The sequence below is a fragment of the Sander lucioperca genome, chromosome 13, assembly GCF_008315115.2.
Source record: "Sander lucioperca isolate FBNREF2018 chromosome 13, SLUC_FBN_1.2, whole genome shotgun sequence".
In the NCBI taxonomy this organism is placed as follows: Eukaryota; Metazoa; Chordata; class Actinopteri; order Perciformes; family Percidae; genus Sander; species Sander lucioperca.
In genome coordinates this window covers 23,789,642-23,808,459 of record NC_050185.1, presented here as the reverse complement: position 1 = coordinate 23,808,459, position 18,818 = coordinate 23,789,642, and the positions used below count along the sequence as shown (strand labels likewise).

The window sequence follows — 18,818 nt, the reverse complement described above, 5'->3', positions numbered from 1 at the left end:
ATATTCTTCCCCGGAGTGACTGAGAGGTCATGAGAGCATCCACAGACTGTATTGGCTGTAGGAATGGGGTGTATTTAGTTTTTCCTCAATCTTTTTGATGCATTTCCCAAAGCGCTAACCTCAGTCTGAAAGATGTATGCCTCAAAACATAACAGTAATAACACAACTGGCCCCTATTCCAACTCTATTCCAGCTGTTATTGTTACGTTTTCAAAAAAAAAAATACATGTTGCCCAAAACACTTAGACTCAATACATAGATGACAACCATATTTTTGTCAGTTTAGCTTTGAGAATGAGGTTAGCGTTTTAGAAGCCATTGAGAAAAAATGTAAAATACAAACATGGTCCTCACACAATGTTTGGGGAATTACAGTAAGGACGTTGTAATGTGTTATTAGTCTTAACATATACATTACTTTGTTCACAAAATTGAGGTTGGCCATTTTCATCCAGCACCACAGCAGTTGTCGGGGGAATGGGCTCAAGAAACCCATGAAACATAGCCTCTCTATCATGGAAGATGTTCTTCTTATGGGCCTCCATGTCACAGGCTGCACAGAGGAACTCCATGTCCAGTGGTACACAGTCCAGGCACCTAATGACAGCTTCTATAGCAACGCATCTGTGGCACTTTTGGATTATTATTCTCTCAGATGAGAGTTTGGCATCAAAAAGCATTGGCCTAGCCGTTTTCATTCTCACATCTGTGAGAAGCTGCCTTTGTGCCCAAGCAGAAACTGTTGTGTCTGTTGCCTCCGGAACGTGGACTGCAGTAAGAGTGTCTCTTAACTCTCGAAGATGGGTTTCTAAAAAATGAAACAGCTGGTAAGCCTCCCTAAAACTCAAATCATTATGGACTTTAAGGAAGAACCATATTGAACAACCTTTGAGTCGAAAAAAATATGCTGATGAGTAATGACAACATGCTATAACTCCATATTTGCATCCAGAGCAATATTCAATTAACATTTTAATGACTGCATCCAGTATAGTTATGTTTTATGTTTTACTGTGTTTGTGGTGAGATTTACAAAATCTGCTAAATTATGATGAAACAGATGTGTAAATAAAAGGAAGAAATGGAAACAATTATAGTGAACATCAACTGCTGTAACAATCAATACACTAACCAAGACTTGACACCTTGTGACCTTCCATCTGAAGGCCTTCCTCATGCACAGGATCCCTTCTTCTGGCTTGTGAAACTGCAGAAACAGTAATTTTTGCTTAACCCATTAATCAATCTAAAATTACACTCATTTTAATATGAAAATGTTCTGTGAGGACTGCAGGCAATGAAACTAAGCAAAAATTACAATTACAATTTACATTTGGCACACTATCCAAAGCTAAGTACACATAAAAAACAATACAAGCAAGTATTATCAGTCACAAGCTCTTTTTAGTAGTTTGAATTTAATAGTTTAGTTTGAAAAAGTTTCACAAACATTGCCACAACCTTTTCAAAGTGGTATTTTTCGCGGTATAGTAAAAAACTGATTGAGGGCACAGTGTTTCCCGACGTTTCTCACGTCTGCTTTTGACCACTAGATGGCTGAGAAATCTCTTCCAGCTTGTCCTCTTTTTCCTTTGAGGAAAGGCAGGGGTTTCCATGGCCATGGCAGCCTATACGTTTGCAGAGATTGAGATCAAACATAACAAGTAACACAACAAAGTTTTACATTATATCAATAAACAGCAAAAGTTGTAATTCTATTATAGACCTTGGTATTTGATTATCACAAAAATCCTTACCTTGGCCTCATTTAAATGAGCATAGCTCATTAATGCTGCCATATGGACCCTGGCCTCAATTGGGTCATCAAAGACCCTCACGTCCGAATTGAGGGACATGGCACACATATACAGACCAAAAATACAAACAATACACACATTGAAAAGAGAGTAGGAAAGAGAGTGATTGAAAGAGGGCCAGTGAGAGAGAGTAAAGGAGACAAGAGTGCAGAGAGGGGCTCTGAAAAGTGCCGTTGGTTGGGGCTCTGAAAAGTGCCATTGGTTAAATGTGTGGTGTGTGTGGATATGTGTATGTTGTGGGTGTCAATGTGTTGCAAAGCTGTAAAGCAGGAAAAAGAAAAAATATTAGAATAGCATTAAAGGAAATTAGCATTTCTCAATTGCTATGATCTAAATATTTTAAGTATTATTTAAATCTTAATCGTACATAATCACAACCAATACGTACAATACAAATCAATCTCAAGGCTACAATTATCACACCACATTTACTTGACACAAGGAAATACCTACATAAATATAATGTATATGTTGGCGTACAGAAAATGGAAACACCGGCATAAAGTCTTGTTCTGTGTTACAGAATACTGCTATCTGCTTTCAGCAATAATTAAATGTATCCCGGTGCAATATTTAAATAATTACACATATTCTATTGTACATTATAGTATATTGGTTAGGTTACATTCGTATGGAGCAATTTATTTTAGTGGAAAAAATACACCAAAACTAGAGCAAAATCAAAATGGATTTATCATTTTAATTATTATTGTAGAACCTGTGTTGTTAACTTTTTTTAATGCACTGATCAGGAAACGCTCATTTAGTGGCATTCTGTACAAGAATGGCAGGAAAAGGCTTCTATTTTATTCGTTTAGGTCTTTTCTAGCCAGTTCGCTACGTAAGCGCTTCATTGGGTCAGTCAAATCCTCTGGAAAAGTCCAGGGCCACTTTTTTCTTCCAGTCCATCCCCGATGGCGGTATATTTTTTTTAATATTTATACTTCTTACATCTATAGTGCACTTTAACCACTCCAACAACTCTTTGTTAATGGTTTAATAAGAAACATGTGCAAATACGTGCATTTAAACTGGTTTTGGTAGCTGTCAGTGCCACAATCCAGCAATGGATGTTACAGCTGGCGGAATTACTTGGCGGGTAACGTTAGACGTATAAAATAGTTAATGCAGCAACACACTAACACTTCAGTGATAAAACGCTATAGAGATCGGGCCACACGGGATACATGGCCGCAATATTGGCTTGTGTATTCAACTAATGAACAGCCCTTGAGTTGAAGTACTTACTGTAGTCGGGTGGAAAGTGAAATGAATGGATGCGCATTGCAGCAGCGTCAGTCAGCGACGTAAAGTTGCCGTGGTAACGACATAATCTTCTTCTGAATCATTGATATTATAAATAACAGACATTCAATACATACTTTATATGTTACTATATAAAATAAAAAAAATACTTTTTACATTTCACACAACAAAGTTTTTAACAAAATTAATGCGGTAAAGCGTCCCGTGCTGTGACGTTGCAATGTCTTAAGCGTCTTCTGAATCATTGTTTTTTTAATAATACTGCTTTATATATACTATAAATATTACTATATGAAATAAAAAAAAGTTTTTACATTTTCTACAACTTACACAAAGAAGTTTTAAAACTTGAAAACTACCGCCCATTGCATGACGTTATTAAACCAGCGAATCCGTGTGTCCACCACGGAAAAGAATCCTCGTTGGTTTACATTGGCATTGTTTTCCGTGGTGCCCACACGTAATTTTCACACATTCTGTGCCTCTACCACGTAATGCGGTGTTAAGAGTTTGTGATCATTTCACGTAATTCTGTGAGATCAGGTTGGAAAAAACACGGTGAGAACGGCGAGCTTCAATGAATGGCTGAAACCGTAGCTCACCACACATATACACCTGAAAGTGCGCATGCGCAGAAAGCGAAAACTACCTAGGGACGAGCACGTACGACGGCCTTACGTAAACATATCACCAGAATGATTGACAACTAGGAGGACCAATTGTCACGATTTGTCTAGCGCAGGAACCCAAAAGCAGACCAGGACAAGGTAAGTAGAAAATACAAGGTGAGTATTTATTTGGGAATTGAATGTGGAAACGATTAGGTCCAGTTTGGTCGGCAGGGAGTGAGGCTGGAAGGCTGGAGGTTTCTGTGCTGATCCAAATGAGCTGCAGTGAAGTAGTAAGCCAGGCAGGTGAGAGTGACAATCCAGGTGAGTAACTGTAGACAGAGGAACAGGCGGCAAATTAGCGACAGGCAAAGAGACAAAAACAGCAAAAGACTTTCCAACACTAGAAGCTTGATACGAGAGCTAAACATACTGGTTACGCTAACGATCCGGCAGGGAATGGATGTCTGGTCACGGCTTATATGGTGCAGGGAATGGTAATCAGGACCGGGTGTGCAGATAGCAGCAGGTATAAGTGGTTGGAGAATCAGCCGGGATGTGTTCAGGAAAACTCAGGAAAAACGAATTTCAGGTTAGAGCAAAAACAAAACACTGGCAAAACAGGCTCAAGATGCTGGATTCATGACACCAATAGTCTTGATGATCCATCAATTTGATAATCTGATATCATATCGTTTAGTAGTACTGCTTTAGAAGACAGAGATCTAATATTTAATAGTCCACATCTAATTTTCCTATTCTGTTCTATCATTGCAGTGTTAGTTTTAATTCCAATTAGGTTGTTAAAGGAGAATTCCGGCCAATTTTTATGTTAATCTTGATCGCTATAGCTATGCGAGTACTTTCGATAGAAAAAACCCCGACCTGAATCAGTGCAGGTAACACGGAGAAGCTGCAGCTACGTACTACAAGCGTCCCCTGAGCTAAAACGGCAGTTGTCAGGGCAAGTTTTAGAGTGCCTTTGTGCCTCTTAACAGACACAAAATGCAATTAATATGTCTGTGCCACATGAACAGGGCCCTTATGTGTCAACAAGATGCGTTTTCAACTCAGACATTGTTTAAATTCACCTACCCTGGTCCCTGTCTCGATCCTGCCGGTAGCTAGCTTGCCCTGCTAGCTGATAGCCGTTAGCCATTAGCTGCTAGCTGCCCTCCGGTGAGTGTATTCAGACAGGCTTCTGTGATAATCATCCCAATAACAATCCACGCAGCGGCGGTGATGTGGCTATGTCCTTCAGAGGACGGGTCATGTCACGTCTTGAAATTTATTCCGCCCTTAAAAAAAACAGTAGTGCAGTAAGCTGTTAGCTGCTAGCTGCCCTCCGGTGAGTGTATTCAGCCAGGCTTCTGTGATAATCATCCCAATAACAATCCACAGAGTATTATTATCCAGTATCAAATAGAAATACATCAAAACATAATCTACCGTAATTCCTCAAATAAAAACCGGGACCTTTATTTACCTGAACTGCAGAAGGTACCAGGCTTTTATTTGAAGCAGGCTTTTGTTAGAGGCAGGCCTTTATTTCTAATTCCGTCTGTTTGATAAGTAGACTTGTTTTAAATAAACTGTTTTAAATGAAAAGCCATAGAGTTCCAGTGGACAGAGATCATTCATTTTTTAAGAAACATTTGCAAAAATATCACCATATACAACAACAGCCAGAAGCAATTTGGGTCAGAATTAATCAAACACCATTGTGTCAGTTTGAACTAAACCTGTTTGAGTCGTGACTCACTCGGATCTTTCACCCGAGTCTTTAAATTAGCTCCTGAATCGCGAGTCTCTAGTATCATTAACTCGGATCAGTTGAGTCCTACTACAATTCAATCTAAAATGATAACAGCGCCACACACAAACCTCTTGCAACATTAGTTACTACTAGTCCTAGCCATCTTAGCTGACAAAAGCTTTATAACTTACAATTTCGTTGGCAACCACAACTCCACAAGTCAACTCAAACGCCTGAGTGAGCAGAGAGACAGTCCGAGACAGGTTATAGGAACTTCCCGACCCGCAGACTCAGAGCCAGAAACATTGCAAGCTCGCAGACCACTTGAGAGCTCACAAGCCCTCGACGACCCACCAGTTCTCGATGACTCAAGAGTCTTCGACGACCTAAAATATTGGCTGAAATATGTGCCACCAGAAACTGAATTTCAATCATTTATATTTGAATTTGAATTGCTAAACTTGAATAATTGCATTGAAAAACTGAATTTGAATCACATAATCTGAAATTGTATTGTTTAATTTGAATCATTGCATTGAAAAACTGAATCTGAATTGTATCATTTGAAATTGAATTTATTCAAAAACTGAATCTGAATTGTATAATTTGAAATTGAATTTATTCGTTTGGAACTGAAGTCCAATAAAATTTGATCCTCACTGAAAATTAAACTCTCTATATATCTTCACATTCACTTCTCACAATTCAGATTCAGTTCTCAAATTCAATTTCAAGTTACTGAGACAGACATCCGGGTAGTTGGAGGATGAAGGAAGAGCAATCGAGCGCAGATCGATAGATAGCGTTCATTTGCGCACAGGACTCCTCTTGGGCCAATCAGCACCTACGTTTTGGAGCGCATAGTACATACCCGCCATGAAACAAGGAAGAAGTGCTTGCCTTGCCGGTGGCCGGCCTTGACCCAGACCGCCCAGACTGGCGTGACCACCATGGATTCGGCTGGGACAAATACGGTAATGACAATTTAACATATATCTACGATCTAACGATCTTTTGTTTAACTGTTGTTAATGTTATAGCTATTTTGTAGAAACGTTTCGTTTAGTCCGCGAGCATACACAAATCATGTTTACAATTACATTAGACGACTAGCTAGCACCATTGTTCTATATCTATGACTAGCACGTTAGCATTGTTTCAGCTATTATTTTAGCAACGCAGCAAGGAGCGCTGGAGCTAGTCTACAAATAGCAGTGCGTACAATAACGACACTTCGAGTGAAAGTCAATGATTTCTTTATATCTAGTGACAGTGATCATGTCGTTAGCTCAGATAAGTACCGGTAAACTTAGTCAGAAGATCTAGAAATAGAAGGCATCGTGCTAGCTAACTTGCCAGTCCCACCTGTGACTTAAAACAACCCAGCTGTTCTTTTGGAGATTCATTTTTGACCAACTTATGCTGTGATCTGCACAAAGTTTAGCAAGGTGAAACTTAACGTTATAGTGATTATGGGCACCATTATGGGATCCAACCAGTTACAAATTAGTTTTTACTGTTACCATGGTACAGTAAACATATCTGGCAATATTGTAACATTCATAACTAGTTGGCTTGTAGTCACATAACAAATACAACTGGTTTGCTACTATTCCTTAATTTTGGTGGTTCCTCATCCATCGCCTCCATCACACTTGATATCAACTTGACATGAAATCCATAGCAATCAGTGATAATTGAATCTGTTTATGATAAAGCAATTACATTTCTTTGCAATGAAAAGTTCCTACTACTTTCAACCTTTACTACTTCTAGATTATTATGTTACCAGCTACCTCTCTGTAGCTCACATCTCCTATTTGGAATATTATTAGTACCACAATAAATAATATTAATAGTAACCCTACTATTAATGTATGTTTTAATTAATGTCATCTAATACATAGTATGTCAGTCATTCTCAGCGATATCAGAAAAGAATAGCTCCAGCTGATGAAATGGGTTGCATTACTAGATGGTGTATGTTAACAATTCATTACATTGCTTTTGCAGAACATTGTTCTGGAGTGCTTAGGAGTGCTTAGCCAGACTGAGGGAAAGACTGCAGTGTGCCCTCAACAACAACCCTCCTGATCTTGATTATTTGGAATACATAGTGACCCAAGAGAGGACCTTCATAAATGCAATGGAGAATGTAGCTCTGCCTAATGATATCTGTGAAGCCATCCATCAACTGAGCAGTTTGTTAGACCTGCAGAATAAACCTCCCCCCTCAATATCTGTGGTGAGGAATATAGGTCCCCGTGGACGTTTTAGACTACAGGTCACAGAGGACCACCTCCAAAGTCTTCTTCATCTAGGTCTACCTGCCACATGTGTAGCAGACATTCTTGGAGTCTCAAGAAGAACCATATACAGGAGGATGTAGGAGTACAACATGTCAGTTAGGAGCCTGTATTCTACCATGACTGATGATGCTCTGGATAATGAAGTGAGAGCCATCAAATCTAGACTACCTCATGCTGGATACCAGATTGTCAAGGGGTGTCTTGAAGCAGAGGGCCACCATGTACAATGGACCAGACTCAAGGCCTCTATGCATAGAGTTGATACAGAGGGCATCTTGTCAAGAATGACAAGTATGGGCTGTGTTGTTCGGCGAAAATACTGTGTTCAAGGCCCACATTTTCTGCAGCACATAGACACCAATCATAAACTCATTAGGTGTGTTTATTACATTTAAATATAGCAGGACTTAACCCTTGTGTTGACTACAGGTCAAATTGACCTGTTTTAAATTTTTGTTTTATATCAGAAAATATGGGACGTAGAAATAAGCGCTGAAAATGTGTAGAAGAAAAATTTAACAATTTAAAACGTTGGAAAATGCAAAAACAAACTGAAAAAAAGGCATTAAAAACGTCGGAAAAGGTTCAAGGTTGACAGGAAGACAACACAAGGGTTAAAATAGTTATCATTGGCATTATTTTGTGTGGGTAATTATCCTCTGCTTCTTTCTTTATAATTAAACCATGTCCTTTTTTTCACCAGATATAACATGGTGATATTCGGTGGCATCGATGGCTAATCGAGGAAGGTAAGTTTCCTACTGTAACAAAGTACATACTCATGAAAATATTGCTGGTATAATCCATCATTTTTTTCATAGGGTGTCCATGTTATGACAACCATCCCATAACTATTATTAGTATTACTCATGTCCGTTTTCCACCCTTTAGATCATGTACCTCAATGCTGGGTCCAACAACACATTGAGTACTGCGCTTCAGTTTTTTCTGGATGGAGTGAGGAGATTTGGATGGCCTTACAAGTGAGTAATGCTGCAGTAAATTTATTTAGAATGATGGTTCTCGTAGTATCGTTTAAGCAATATGAATGATTTGTCAGCCGTTTATGAAACATGAAATTATGTGTGAGGAAATGATCCAGTATTTTTAGTAAAGTTTTGTGGATTCAGTTGTATGGATACTAATTTCAAAATCTGATGTGTTAAGGGTAAGAGGTGACCAGGGTGTTGAAAATGTCAGCATTGCCCAGATGATGTTCACTGTGAGAGGCACAGGATATGGAAGCTTTATAAGTGGAAAAAGCGTGCACAACCAGAGGTGAATTATTCCTTTTGCAATGATTATCAAATTACCTCAAGATCCAAGTAGGTACATGACATGTCTTGTTATTGTTGGTGTGCCCTTCAGTGTGATATTTACTCCAGTTGAATTGCTGTTTGGCTATTCTTTTAGATAGTTTGATTGACCCATGGGGAACTTTTCTATGTACGAATTGTAGAATCGAACGTCTGTGGAGGGACGTTTGGACAGGAGTTACTCACATTTACTATGACGTATTACACAGCCTGGAGGAAGATGGATCCCTCGACATCTCGGATAATCTCCATCTCTTCTGTGCTCAGTACACCTTCCTCCCAAGACTCAAGAATGATTTGGCCAAGTTTTCTGCTGGATGGAACAATCATCCTATCAGGACAGAGGGCATCCTTACCCCAAACCAGCTGTGGGAGCTTGGGATGCTGCAGCACCCCATCCGCGAGCCAGAGACGTTAGAGGAAAATGTGTTTTTCAATCTATATACTGATAATACTATCTTCTGTTGGTTTTAGGGAATCCAAATTGAGGATATTGATTGGGAGAGCTCAGGGCTCTCTCATAACTCTGCCAACACAGGTGTTAACGTGCCAGAAATGGAATGTCCATTGAAGACCGAGGACATTGAAACTCTACGCCTTGCCATTGATCCCCTTTCTCATTCAAATAGTTTTGGAAGAGACATTTATTTGACCACACTCGCACATGCATTGTACCTACTTCACCATCATTGACAGTCATGTCTGTGCCAATCAGAGGACTGACAAACATTGTAATGGGGCGATGCCTATATGGAAATGCTGTTTGAAGTGTAACATTCAATGTGGCTAACAATGATTTATACTTTCTAAAATATCAAATCAATTAGCCATGCACACTGGGTCATTTAATACACCCATGAACAATGAATTGGGTTAACAGATACAAACTGGATTTTACAAAAAACGAAATAAAAGACTGCACAAATATCTTATCTATTACTATTTGAGTCTGAATGTATATGCGTTGTACTTGAACCATGAAAGAAAAACATTCAGTAGTCTAATTAGCACTGCATATTTGAAACTGCAACATTTCACTTAAACCTGATGAAATGCCTGCCCGAGATGGAAGGCCTCTGTCATCACTTGTTTGAACTCAGTAGAAGTTTGCATATGCTTAACAGGAAGGTGGATACATGCAGCGACTGTTGGGTAGCAAACTGTATGTGAACCATACTGGATGTCACAGGTGTGATTGAACTGCACAAAGACTCTGAAGTTTCTCTTCTCTTCTGGTAAGACAGGAATGTGGCCCTGTCCTGTGAGCCACTGGAGAAACGTACTGGGGGACAGGTGACCTGGATAGTCTACTGTGTCACCCACCTCTGGATGTTCACCTTTTCGGAGACAGAAAGCAAACAATCATGTAAATTAAATATTTGGTTTACCTGTACCAGCACAGAGGTAGAATTTGTAAATCTAATATCTTACATAAGTGTACTTACAATGATAATGTAATCTACATGGAAACTTCATGAAATGTGTAAGACAGAGAAACTAAGTAAACAGTTTACAAGAAGAAAACTAATGAGCAATTACATGCTTCCAGTAGATGTCCTGTAGATGGTTCATAACGCTCACTTACACCTGTTCTTTGTTGGAGCCCTTCTCGCTGAACTCAGGTTGGCAAGCCGCAAAGACAAAGTCAGCATCAGCCTGGTGAGAGAAACAATGTATCGTTATGAGTTTATCCAGAAAGAGAGAGCAGTGGTGGCCGAGTGAGCTAGAGAGTTAATGAATAGAGCAAGCAGTGCTGGTGAGAACAAATGAATGAGAAAACAGACACACTGACAGCAGATGAGCAGCACACAGCAGAGGAGAGAGAAGGAGAAGCAGCACATAAAAACACAATTATGTTACCTGCTTGCTATGAGTCCCAACCTCACACATGCTGGCTGTGGGCTACACACCCACTGCCCAAAGGTCATACGTGATGATTGAGGAGGATTACTTTTGTATGACACTATACATTGTTTTTTAGGAAAATTCTGCATCGTGGACCTTTAACTTTAATATCTTCATTATTATTGTCCAGTGACCCCACAAATGCTCTGAGTCTATACAAAAAAGTTAAAGTAAAGGGTATGTACTTGTACTTGTACAGAAGCTGAGTTTAGGACTTGGAATCACTGTTGTTAGTTAAAAGTGGTATCAGTACATCCCTATTAAAGCCTACATTTATTAACTCACCTTCACCTCTATCCCAGGGACAAAGAGTGGTTGGCAGATGTTTGGGTATTGGTTCATTAGATCAGCGAGACCATAAAGTTTCAGACCTTCACCTAGCTGGGAGAGAAGGGGCAGCAGCCGAAGTATGGCATGAAGAACAACAGCACTAAAATATAGAAAGAAAAAATATCAATATGAAGTGAAATGTAAAAAAAGCAAAACATGATTAACATCCTTGACCAGGATTAGCATAGTGAAAAAAACAATTATACCGAAGAATTTCTTCCCTCTTTTCAACATTAACAGGTCCATTATAGCCACAGCTCAAAATGTCCTCAATCAGTTCAGTCATTGTAGCCTCTGTGGCTGACTCAACCTTAAAGACACACACACACACACACACACACACACACACACACACACACACACACACACACACACACACACACACACAGAAAAAAACACTGAATAATATGTGTTGCCAAACATTTTACAGCACTAAAACCCTTAAGACCTCTTACCTGGGAGAGAAGTGATGTATACTCAGCATCAGAGACATCCTCTTTGGAAATGTGCTGAATCTGTATCTCCCCATCACACAAGTACTTGTAGCACCAAAGTTTGAGGCAGCAGGGTGGTGGTCCGCTTTGAGCCAGACTTGCAGCCCAGATTTCACCAGCACTTCTGAAAGAAAACCGTATAAATTAGTAGAAACATAGTAATGTCCTGAGGACATACGTGCATAATACTGTGTTAAGATCACAAGCCACAATATTTAGCGTACTGAACATAAAACAATAAAAAAGTATGCACACCTACAGAGGCAGACAGGTGCGTAGGAGAGGACCAGAAGGGCAACAGACTGAAACAGAGGAAACTCCCGCACACGTGTCTTAACTTGCATATAAAGTTTAATCAGAGAACAATGTTTCGGTCACTGGGACCTTCATCAGGTTATTTTATGGTGTGTGAACAGAGGAAGCAATTTAAATAGACTCAATGGACCATGTGGGCCAATCAGAGCCCACACCTGGTGACGTCATAGTAACAGATAAACTTTGTATGCAAGTACTACATGAACATAAAAATCACTGCCATTAAAAATGTAGGACTGAAAGCAACTACACTGTCAGTGCCTGAAATTATCAAATATTTTCAAAGTCATCAAACACAATTCCTTTTTTTCTTGTCACATATGGCCTGGCTCAAGCCTGAATCCAGGCACCATGCCTGAGTTCTTTCAGCCCTGTAACATGTAAACAAAATATTGTTTGAGGACTCAGACTTATGGACCCCACTGTATGCAAGCATGGCTTACCTGAAATTTGCATGATCAAGATCCAACATGGAATATTTGGGACATTTTCCAGTCTGGTCACCTTCAAACAGCTTCTGCTCAATCCCTGCAACCATCTCTTTGAACACAAAGAATCACTCCATTCATGTAACGGTCACTTCTTTTAATTGCAATTTTTTTTTAAATGTAATTTAAAGTGCCCATATTATGAAAAAATCACTTTTTCTGGGATTTGGGGTGTTATGTTGTGTCTCTGGTGCTTCCACACACATACAAACTTTGAAAAAAATCCATCCATGGTGTTTAGAGTGAGATACAGTTTCTGAATGTGTCCTGCCTTCAGTCTCCGGGTGAGCTGTTCAAAATCGGCACGGCTTGTGACGTCACAAGCCGAAACGAGCAGGCTAACCGCAACCATTAGCTCGTAGCGTTAGCGTTAGCATGCTAACACTAATGCTAACGCTAGCATGCTACCTCGTTCTCAATAGCAAAGCACTGCTACAACACGCAAGTTCACCATAATCTACAAAAGAACTACTTACATGTGCGCCCTCATTTAGAAGTCTCCCAGCTAATCCTGCCTTGTAACTGACCAAAGTTGTAGAAACAGCCTTTCTTTTACTGTCTATGGAGCTAGCTAGCTGACATGATCTACATCTGAGCTACTGGGCATGTGCAGTGCAATCAAAGATAGTACAGAAGAAGAAGAAAAGAGGTCTCACTCTGTAGCTAAAACAGAGACCAGCTGAAAAGAGGAGCTGCAGCAGTGAGAGAGAGTGGTGCAGTACAACAAAAATATGGTGTTTTTTGAAAATTAAACCATGTAAACCTATTCTGGTACAACCTTAAAATACAATTATGAACCTGAAAATGAGCATAATATGGCTGCTTTAAATCATATTTATCTCCGCCAAGGAGGTTATGGTTTTGATGGAGTTTGTTTGTCTGTTTGTTAGCAAAATAACTCAGAGTTATTAACGGATTTCAACGAAACTTTCAGGAAATGTTGATAATGGGAAAAGGAACAGATGATTAAATTTTTTTGGTGATCGGTTGAAGAAAAGTGGATAAAATAATACAATGCCGGGAAATCCGAGCTGCTTGGCGGAGGTCTGTGCTTTCCGAGTGCTTTTCTAGTTCAAATATATGTGTACCTGTGAGGAACTCCTTCCGTAGCGACCCTGTATCAAGGCCCGCCTCCCCTATGAACCTGATTTTTAACCGACTGGTAGGCAATGCCTTCTTTTGTCGCTTCCATTGAGCAAGGCCCCGCTCCACCACATGGGATCTTGATACAGTGAGAGGAAATTCTTCCTCGTTGTTAACAGCAGCAGATATGGCCTGCAGGACATCATCAAGGCTGGGGAAGAAATAAATGCCTGTTAGGCAGTGTGATTCTGGAAAGCATATATTGTCTGTTTAATTCCTTTAGGTTAGAGGTTGTCAGACTGTGGTGTATGTACGTGACTTATTCTTTCTCTATTGTGTGTGAGTATTTGCATATTTGTGTAATTTACTTTTTTGTTGCTTCTGTAGGGTCATAGTTTACAGGTGATCCCTGGATTCTTTGACATGATATGAGGTACTTGGCCCTAAAAGTTTGAGAGCCTTAGGTTATTCACTGTTGAAGGAGACTATAGAAGCGTACAAACCTAGAAATGCTCATCTTTTGTTTTGAAGTTGAAGGAATGAAGTCAGCTTTGCTGAAATGACAAAACACAAGTATGAAGTTGAGAGTGAAACCCATATCCTCTGACCTTAAATGTAAAAATGTGTAAAATAAACTCAGTACAGAAGCCACATATAAAAGTTTAAGTTAAAAGGTGGACTTTTTGAGAGAAAGTAATTTTGTTATGGTCAGGACTAACTGATCAATAAAAATCATATGGCAACAGTGACAACCAAAAAAAAAAAAAAAAACTTGTGTAGTGTTGAAAGTACATGTATATCACACACAGCACAGTCAACATTTATGGTAACAGCTCAGTCAATTTAAAAGTATAAAATCCAACTGGTCAATACATTAATCCATTGGTGGGAAGACAGATGCTTGGAGGGATATCTCTAACTAAAATGCTACAATATCTTGACATATTTTTACATGTCACATCATATGGATACAACTATAAAGATACAATTTGCATGTTCCCAGCATTAGCACAACACTTTGCAATGGTTAGCTTGTTACCTGTGATGATATGTGCTAAATGTAATGTCTCTTTCACTCAAAAAAATGTCGAAGTGGAAATCAAGAGCATAGTGGCAGCGCCACACCAGTTACAGAACAACATGCATCTCAGTGTCAGTCCAAATTACGCACAATAAGCAGTTTGAACTCACTGATGTAATGCCATTTATTTTCAAGGTGTTAGTACGCTCAGTGAAACTGAGTCCAGCGCGAGGGAGACCCGACTCAGAGGAGGAGAGGTTAGTGAGGCCAGCGTCTCCATGGCAGGTGACAGTGCGCACGGATCCGCTGTGCCACGCATGGATGAAATAATGAAATAGTAAATAGGGCTACAGTAACAGAAATATGTGCAGAATTAAGACAGTCAAGACGGCCCAGTGTTTGGTGGACCGGGTACACCTTGTTCACTTAATAGCCTACAAATCATCCACGGGATCCGAGCATTGAGCTCTAGGTTGTTTTGCTTGCACCAGGTCACCAGGTGGTCAGCCTCCCACCTGTAGGCGGACTCATCTCTATCAGAGATGAATCCGATGAGGGAGGTGTCGTCCGCAAACTTCAGAAGCTTGACAGACTGGTGACCGGAGGTGCAGCTGTTGGTGTACAGGGAGAAGAGCAGAGGAGAAAGAACGCAGCCCCGGGGCGATCCGGTGCTGATGGTCTGTGAGAGACGTGTTTCCCCAGCTTCACATGCTGCTTCCTGTCAGACAGGAAGTCAGTGATCCACCTGCAGGTGGAGTCAGGCACGCCTAGCTGGGAGAGTTTCTCCTGAAGCAGAGCCGGGATGATGGTATCCACAAACAGGATCCTGGCGTAGGTTCCTGCGGAGTCCAGGTCCGGAGGATGTAGTGGAGGGCCAAACTGACTGCATCATCTACAGACCTATTGGCTCTGTAGGCAAACTGCAGGGGGTCCAGGAGGGGGTCGGTGATGGCTTTGAGGTGTGAAAGCACAAGGCGCTCAAAGGACTTCATAACCACAGAGGTCAGGGCGACGGGTCTAAAGTCATCAGTGTTGGGCAAGTTACTTCCAAAATGTAATACATTATAGATTACTAGTTACTGTCATTTGAGAGTAATTAGTTATATTACAATATTACTGTCTCTGAATTGTAATGCGTTACACTACTTTTGCATTACTTTTGAGTTACTTTTACCAAAATAACAGGGGATGTTTGATTTGGCAGCTAGCTTGTGAATCCACTTTAATACATCATAGATTATTCATATTTTGTATAATATATAAATATGCAAAGTAACTAAAGCTATAAAAAATAGATAGCAATTAGGAGAAAATGAAAATACTCAATTCAAAGTACGGTATTATTGTAAAATGTTTGTTTATAGCACTTGAATAAGAAATTCATGTTGTTTAGTTTAAAACACTCTAAAGGAAATGTTCAATTATAGTGTGATTAAAACTTACTATTTACATTATTTACAGTACTTGATTTACAGCTGATTTGTGAAAAGGTAGCCTACACAACCTTATTTAACAGTAATTTAGTTTTACTGCGAACCGTCACAGGAAGTGCTTTTTATTTTGAAGTAAGCTACAGGAGTTGTCTGTTGTGTAGCCTACTCTTGCTAGCTTACTGAGAAGCAACATGTCCGTCAGGCTCAAGTTGTTCACTTTCTTGTTTGTAAAACTGCAACATATTGAACAGTAAATGGTTACAGTAAAAGACAAGCGCTTTTGGTCGTCATTCGAAGCCATTCCACTACAGGCAGAGTTACTCTCCACGGCTGATAAAATGCAATGATATTTACATGTAGCAAGCCTCATCATTAATTCCTGACATGTTTATATCTGTCAGCCGCTGACGTACCGTCACCTGTTGGGACATACATGCTGTCCGTACCGTCTCTGGTTCTGGCTCTGACCACGGGAACAGAAACAGGACAGCTCACTTCAACACAGCGTAATAACTCCTGAAAATAATATCCATCTCGCAAATGTATCTGTCTCTGCAGTCATCTCAACCATCGAATACAGCGACAGGAAAATAATACAGCTTTGTTTTTTCCTGTGAAGAAATGTGTCGCGGTGTTGGTGAATTCTTAAAAAAAACAATGCACCACTAAATGTTGCGTTAAAATGCGTTGTAACTCGCGTTACTGAGACTGTAACGAGTATAATATTACCGAAATTTAATTAGTAATGCGTTATATTACTGCGTTACAGCAAAAAGGAATACATTACTGTAATTGCGTTACTTTTGTAACGCGTTACTCCCAACACTGGAAGTTATTAAGTCCTGTGGTCCTTGGCTTCTTGGGGACAGGGATTATGGTTGAGGTCTTGAAGCAGGCTGGCACATGACATGTCTCCAGTGAGGTGTTAATAATGTCTGTGAACACTGGAGACAGCTGGTCAGCGCAGTGCTTCAAGCTGGATGGGGAGACAGCATCCGGTCCAGCAGCTTTCCTGGGATTCTGTCTCCTAAAGAGTCTGTTGACGTCCCTCTCGTGAATGGAGAGAGTCGTCACTGAGGTGGGAGGTGGAGTGGAGGTGGAGGGGACCTTTAAGGAGGGCACTGGTGGGGGGGCCCAGGACCCTGCTGAGGTGGGCGAGGTGGAGGTGATGCACAGTGGCTGTAGCTGTAGGGAGGTGTCGTGGGGGATGGTGTCAGGACTGTCCTTTTGTCTTTCAAATCGACAGTAGAACTCGTTCAGGTCGTTGGCTAGGTGTCATTCACAACTATTAACCAAGGCTGTTTCATTTTGGAGAAAATCATATATAACAATACAATATATTTTAACTCTGTTACATCTGGCATATAAAGAAGCTAAGACAAATAAAAAGGAAATGAAGTGAAGATAATGTCCTCAGCCTTTATTGAGCCATGAAGAATCCCTGAACAAGGAGAAACACAGGGGCTGCTTTACCCTTGATACATTTTTAATGAGCCTGTCTTTGTTTGGCTCCCTGCTATTTCAGGAAAATTTTCAGTCAACACACATTTGATCATGTACACTGTACATGCCTTTGTCTTTGTTATTTGCTGCGAGAAAAGAGTCAGTGTTGACGTTTCCACTGACGTTAAAGTGCCCATATTATGAAAGAAATCTCTTTTTCTGGGATTTGGGGTGTTATTTTGTGTCTCTGGTGCTTCCACACACATACAAACTTTGAAAAAAAAACATCCATGCTGTTTTGAGTGAGATACGGTTTCTGAATGTATCCTGCCTTCAGTCTCCAGGTGAGCTGTTCAAAATCTGCACGGCTTTCTACGTCACTAGCCGAGACGAGGGGGCAAAACAACACACACAAATTCACCCTAATCTACAAAATAAATTGTATAGAACTACTTCCATGTCCTTGTTCTGCAGGTATTCCATGCAGAATTGGAAGTGTGCCCTCGTTTAGAAGAAGTCTCCTGGCTAATCCTGCCTTGTACTACTGAAGTTGGAGAAACAGCTAGCTAGCTCATGTAGTCCTTACCTAGCTACTGAGCATGTACGACTGCCAACAAAGATGTTACAGCAGTGAGAGGTCTCACTCTGTAGCTAAAACAGAGACCTGAACACAGAGTGAAAAGAGGAGCTGCAGCAATGTGCAGTACAACAAAAAGATGGTGTTTTTTGAAAATTAAACCATGTAAACCTATTCTGGTACAATCTCAAATTACAATTATGAACCTGAAAATGAGCATAATATGAGCACTTTAATATCTGTCACTTCCGGGACTGATGGTAGATCAGGTACACACAGATCAGTCTGTTTTGGAAACTGAGAGAGACAGGTACGTTGACAGAGTATTCCACTTATAAATGTAATTCCAATGTTGATGCACTATGCCATGACTATGTTCTGGAGGAGTGATGAGGGACAGTTGTGGTGTGTAGGGCTGGAGTCTGTATTGTAATGTGTTTCAAAGTTATTGCGAAAGTTTGTATTGCACTGTGACCCTTTTGAAGTGCCGCTGCTTTGCCGCTGCATGCTCATTCGCGCCTCACGACGCGCGACATTATGGGAAATGTAGTTTCCCTGTGGGATTTGTATAGAATGAATGTGATGTGTATTTGTACTGTTCTAGTGTGTGTGCACATATGAGGTTCTGTGTTTACCTGTGATCTATTACACATGAGG

At 40.2% G+C, this 18,818-nt stretch overlaps 1 protein-coding gene and 1 long non-coding RNA gene across 3 annotated transcripts; one reads left to right on the top strand and one right to left on the bottom strand.

The window, feature by feature from the left end:
• The first annotated feature begins 6,942 nt into the window (after positions 1 to 6,942).
• Positions 6,943 to 9,791, top strand: LOC118493014. Of its 2 annotated transcripts, XR_004894946.1 has the most exons (6): positions 6,943 to 8,132; positions 8,460 to 8,505; positions 8,648 to 8,739; positions 8,924 to 9,034; positions 9,340 to 9,500; positions 9,547 to 9,791. It is a non-coding gene; the product is annotated as an uncharacterized LOC118493014 (long non-coding RNA). The 2 variants fall into 2 exon arrangements; XR_004894945.1 differs by having other exon boundaries at positions 8,924 to 9,500.
• A 276-nt stretch (positions 9,792 to 10,067) lies between these two features.
• Positions 10,068 to 14,459, bottom strand: LOC116052884. Its single transcript, XM_035991025.1, has 8 exons — positions 14,191 to 14,459; positions 13,693 to 13,898; positions 12,560 to 12,656; positions 11,763 to 11,925; positions 11,514 to 11,617; positions 11,263 to 11,407; positions 10,612 to 10,728; positions 10,068 to 10,409 (listed from the first exon to the last, which is right to left on the bottom strand). Exons 1-7 carry the CDS (start codon positions 14,283 to 14,285, stop codon positions 10,654 to 10,656), a joined length of 885 nt encoding a protein of 294 aa, XP_035846918.1. The 5' UTR covers positions 14,286 to 14,459; the 3' UTR covers positions 10,068 to 10,409; positions 10,612 to 10,653.
• Positions 14,460 to 18,818: the final 4,359 nt, after the last annotated feature.

Coding starts and splice junctions, on each gene's coding strand:
- LOC116052884 (XM_035991025.1), bottom strand. CDS start 14,285: ATGGGTTTCACTCTCAACTTCATACTTGTGTTTTGTCATTTCAGCAAA. Junction 11,618..11,762: donor ATACATCACTTCTCTCCCAG/GTAAGAGGTCTT, acceptor TGTGTCTTTAAG/GTTGAGTCAGCCACAGAGGC. Junction 10,729..11,262: donor TCCCTGGGATAGAGGTGAAG/GTGAGTTAATAA, acceptor TTCTCTCACCAG/GCTGATGCTGACTTTGTCTT.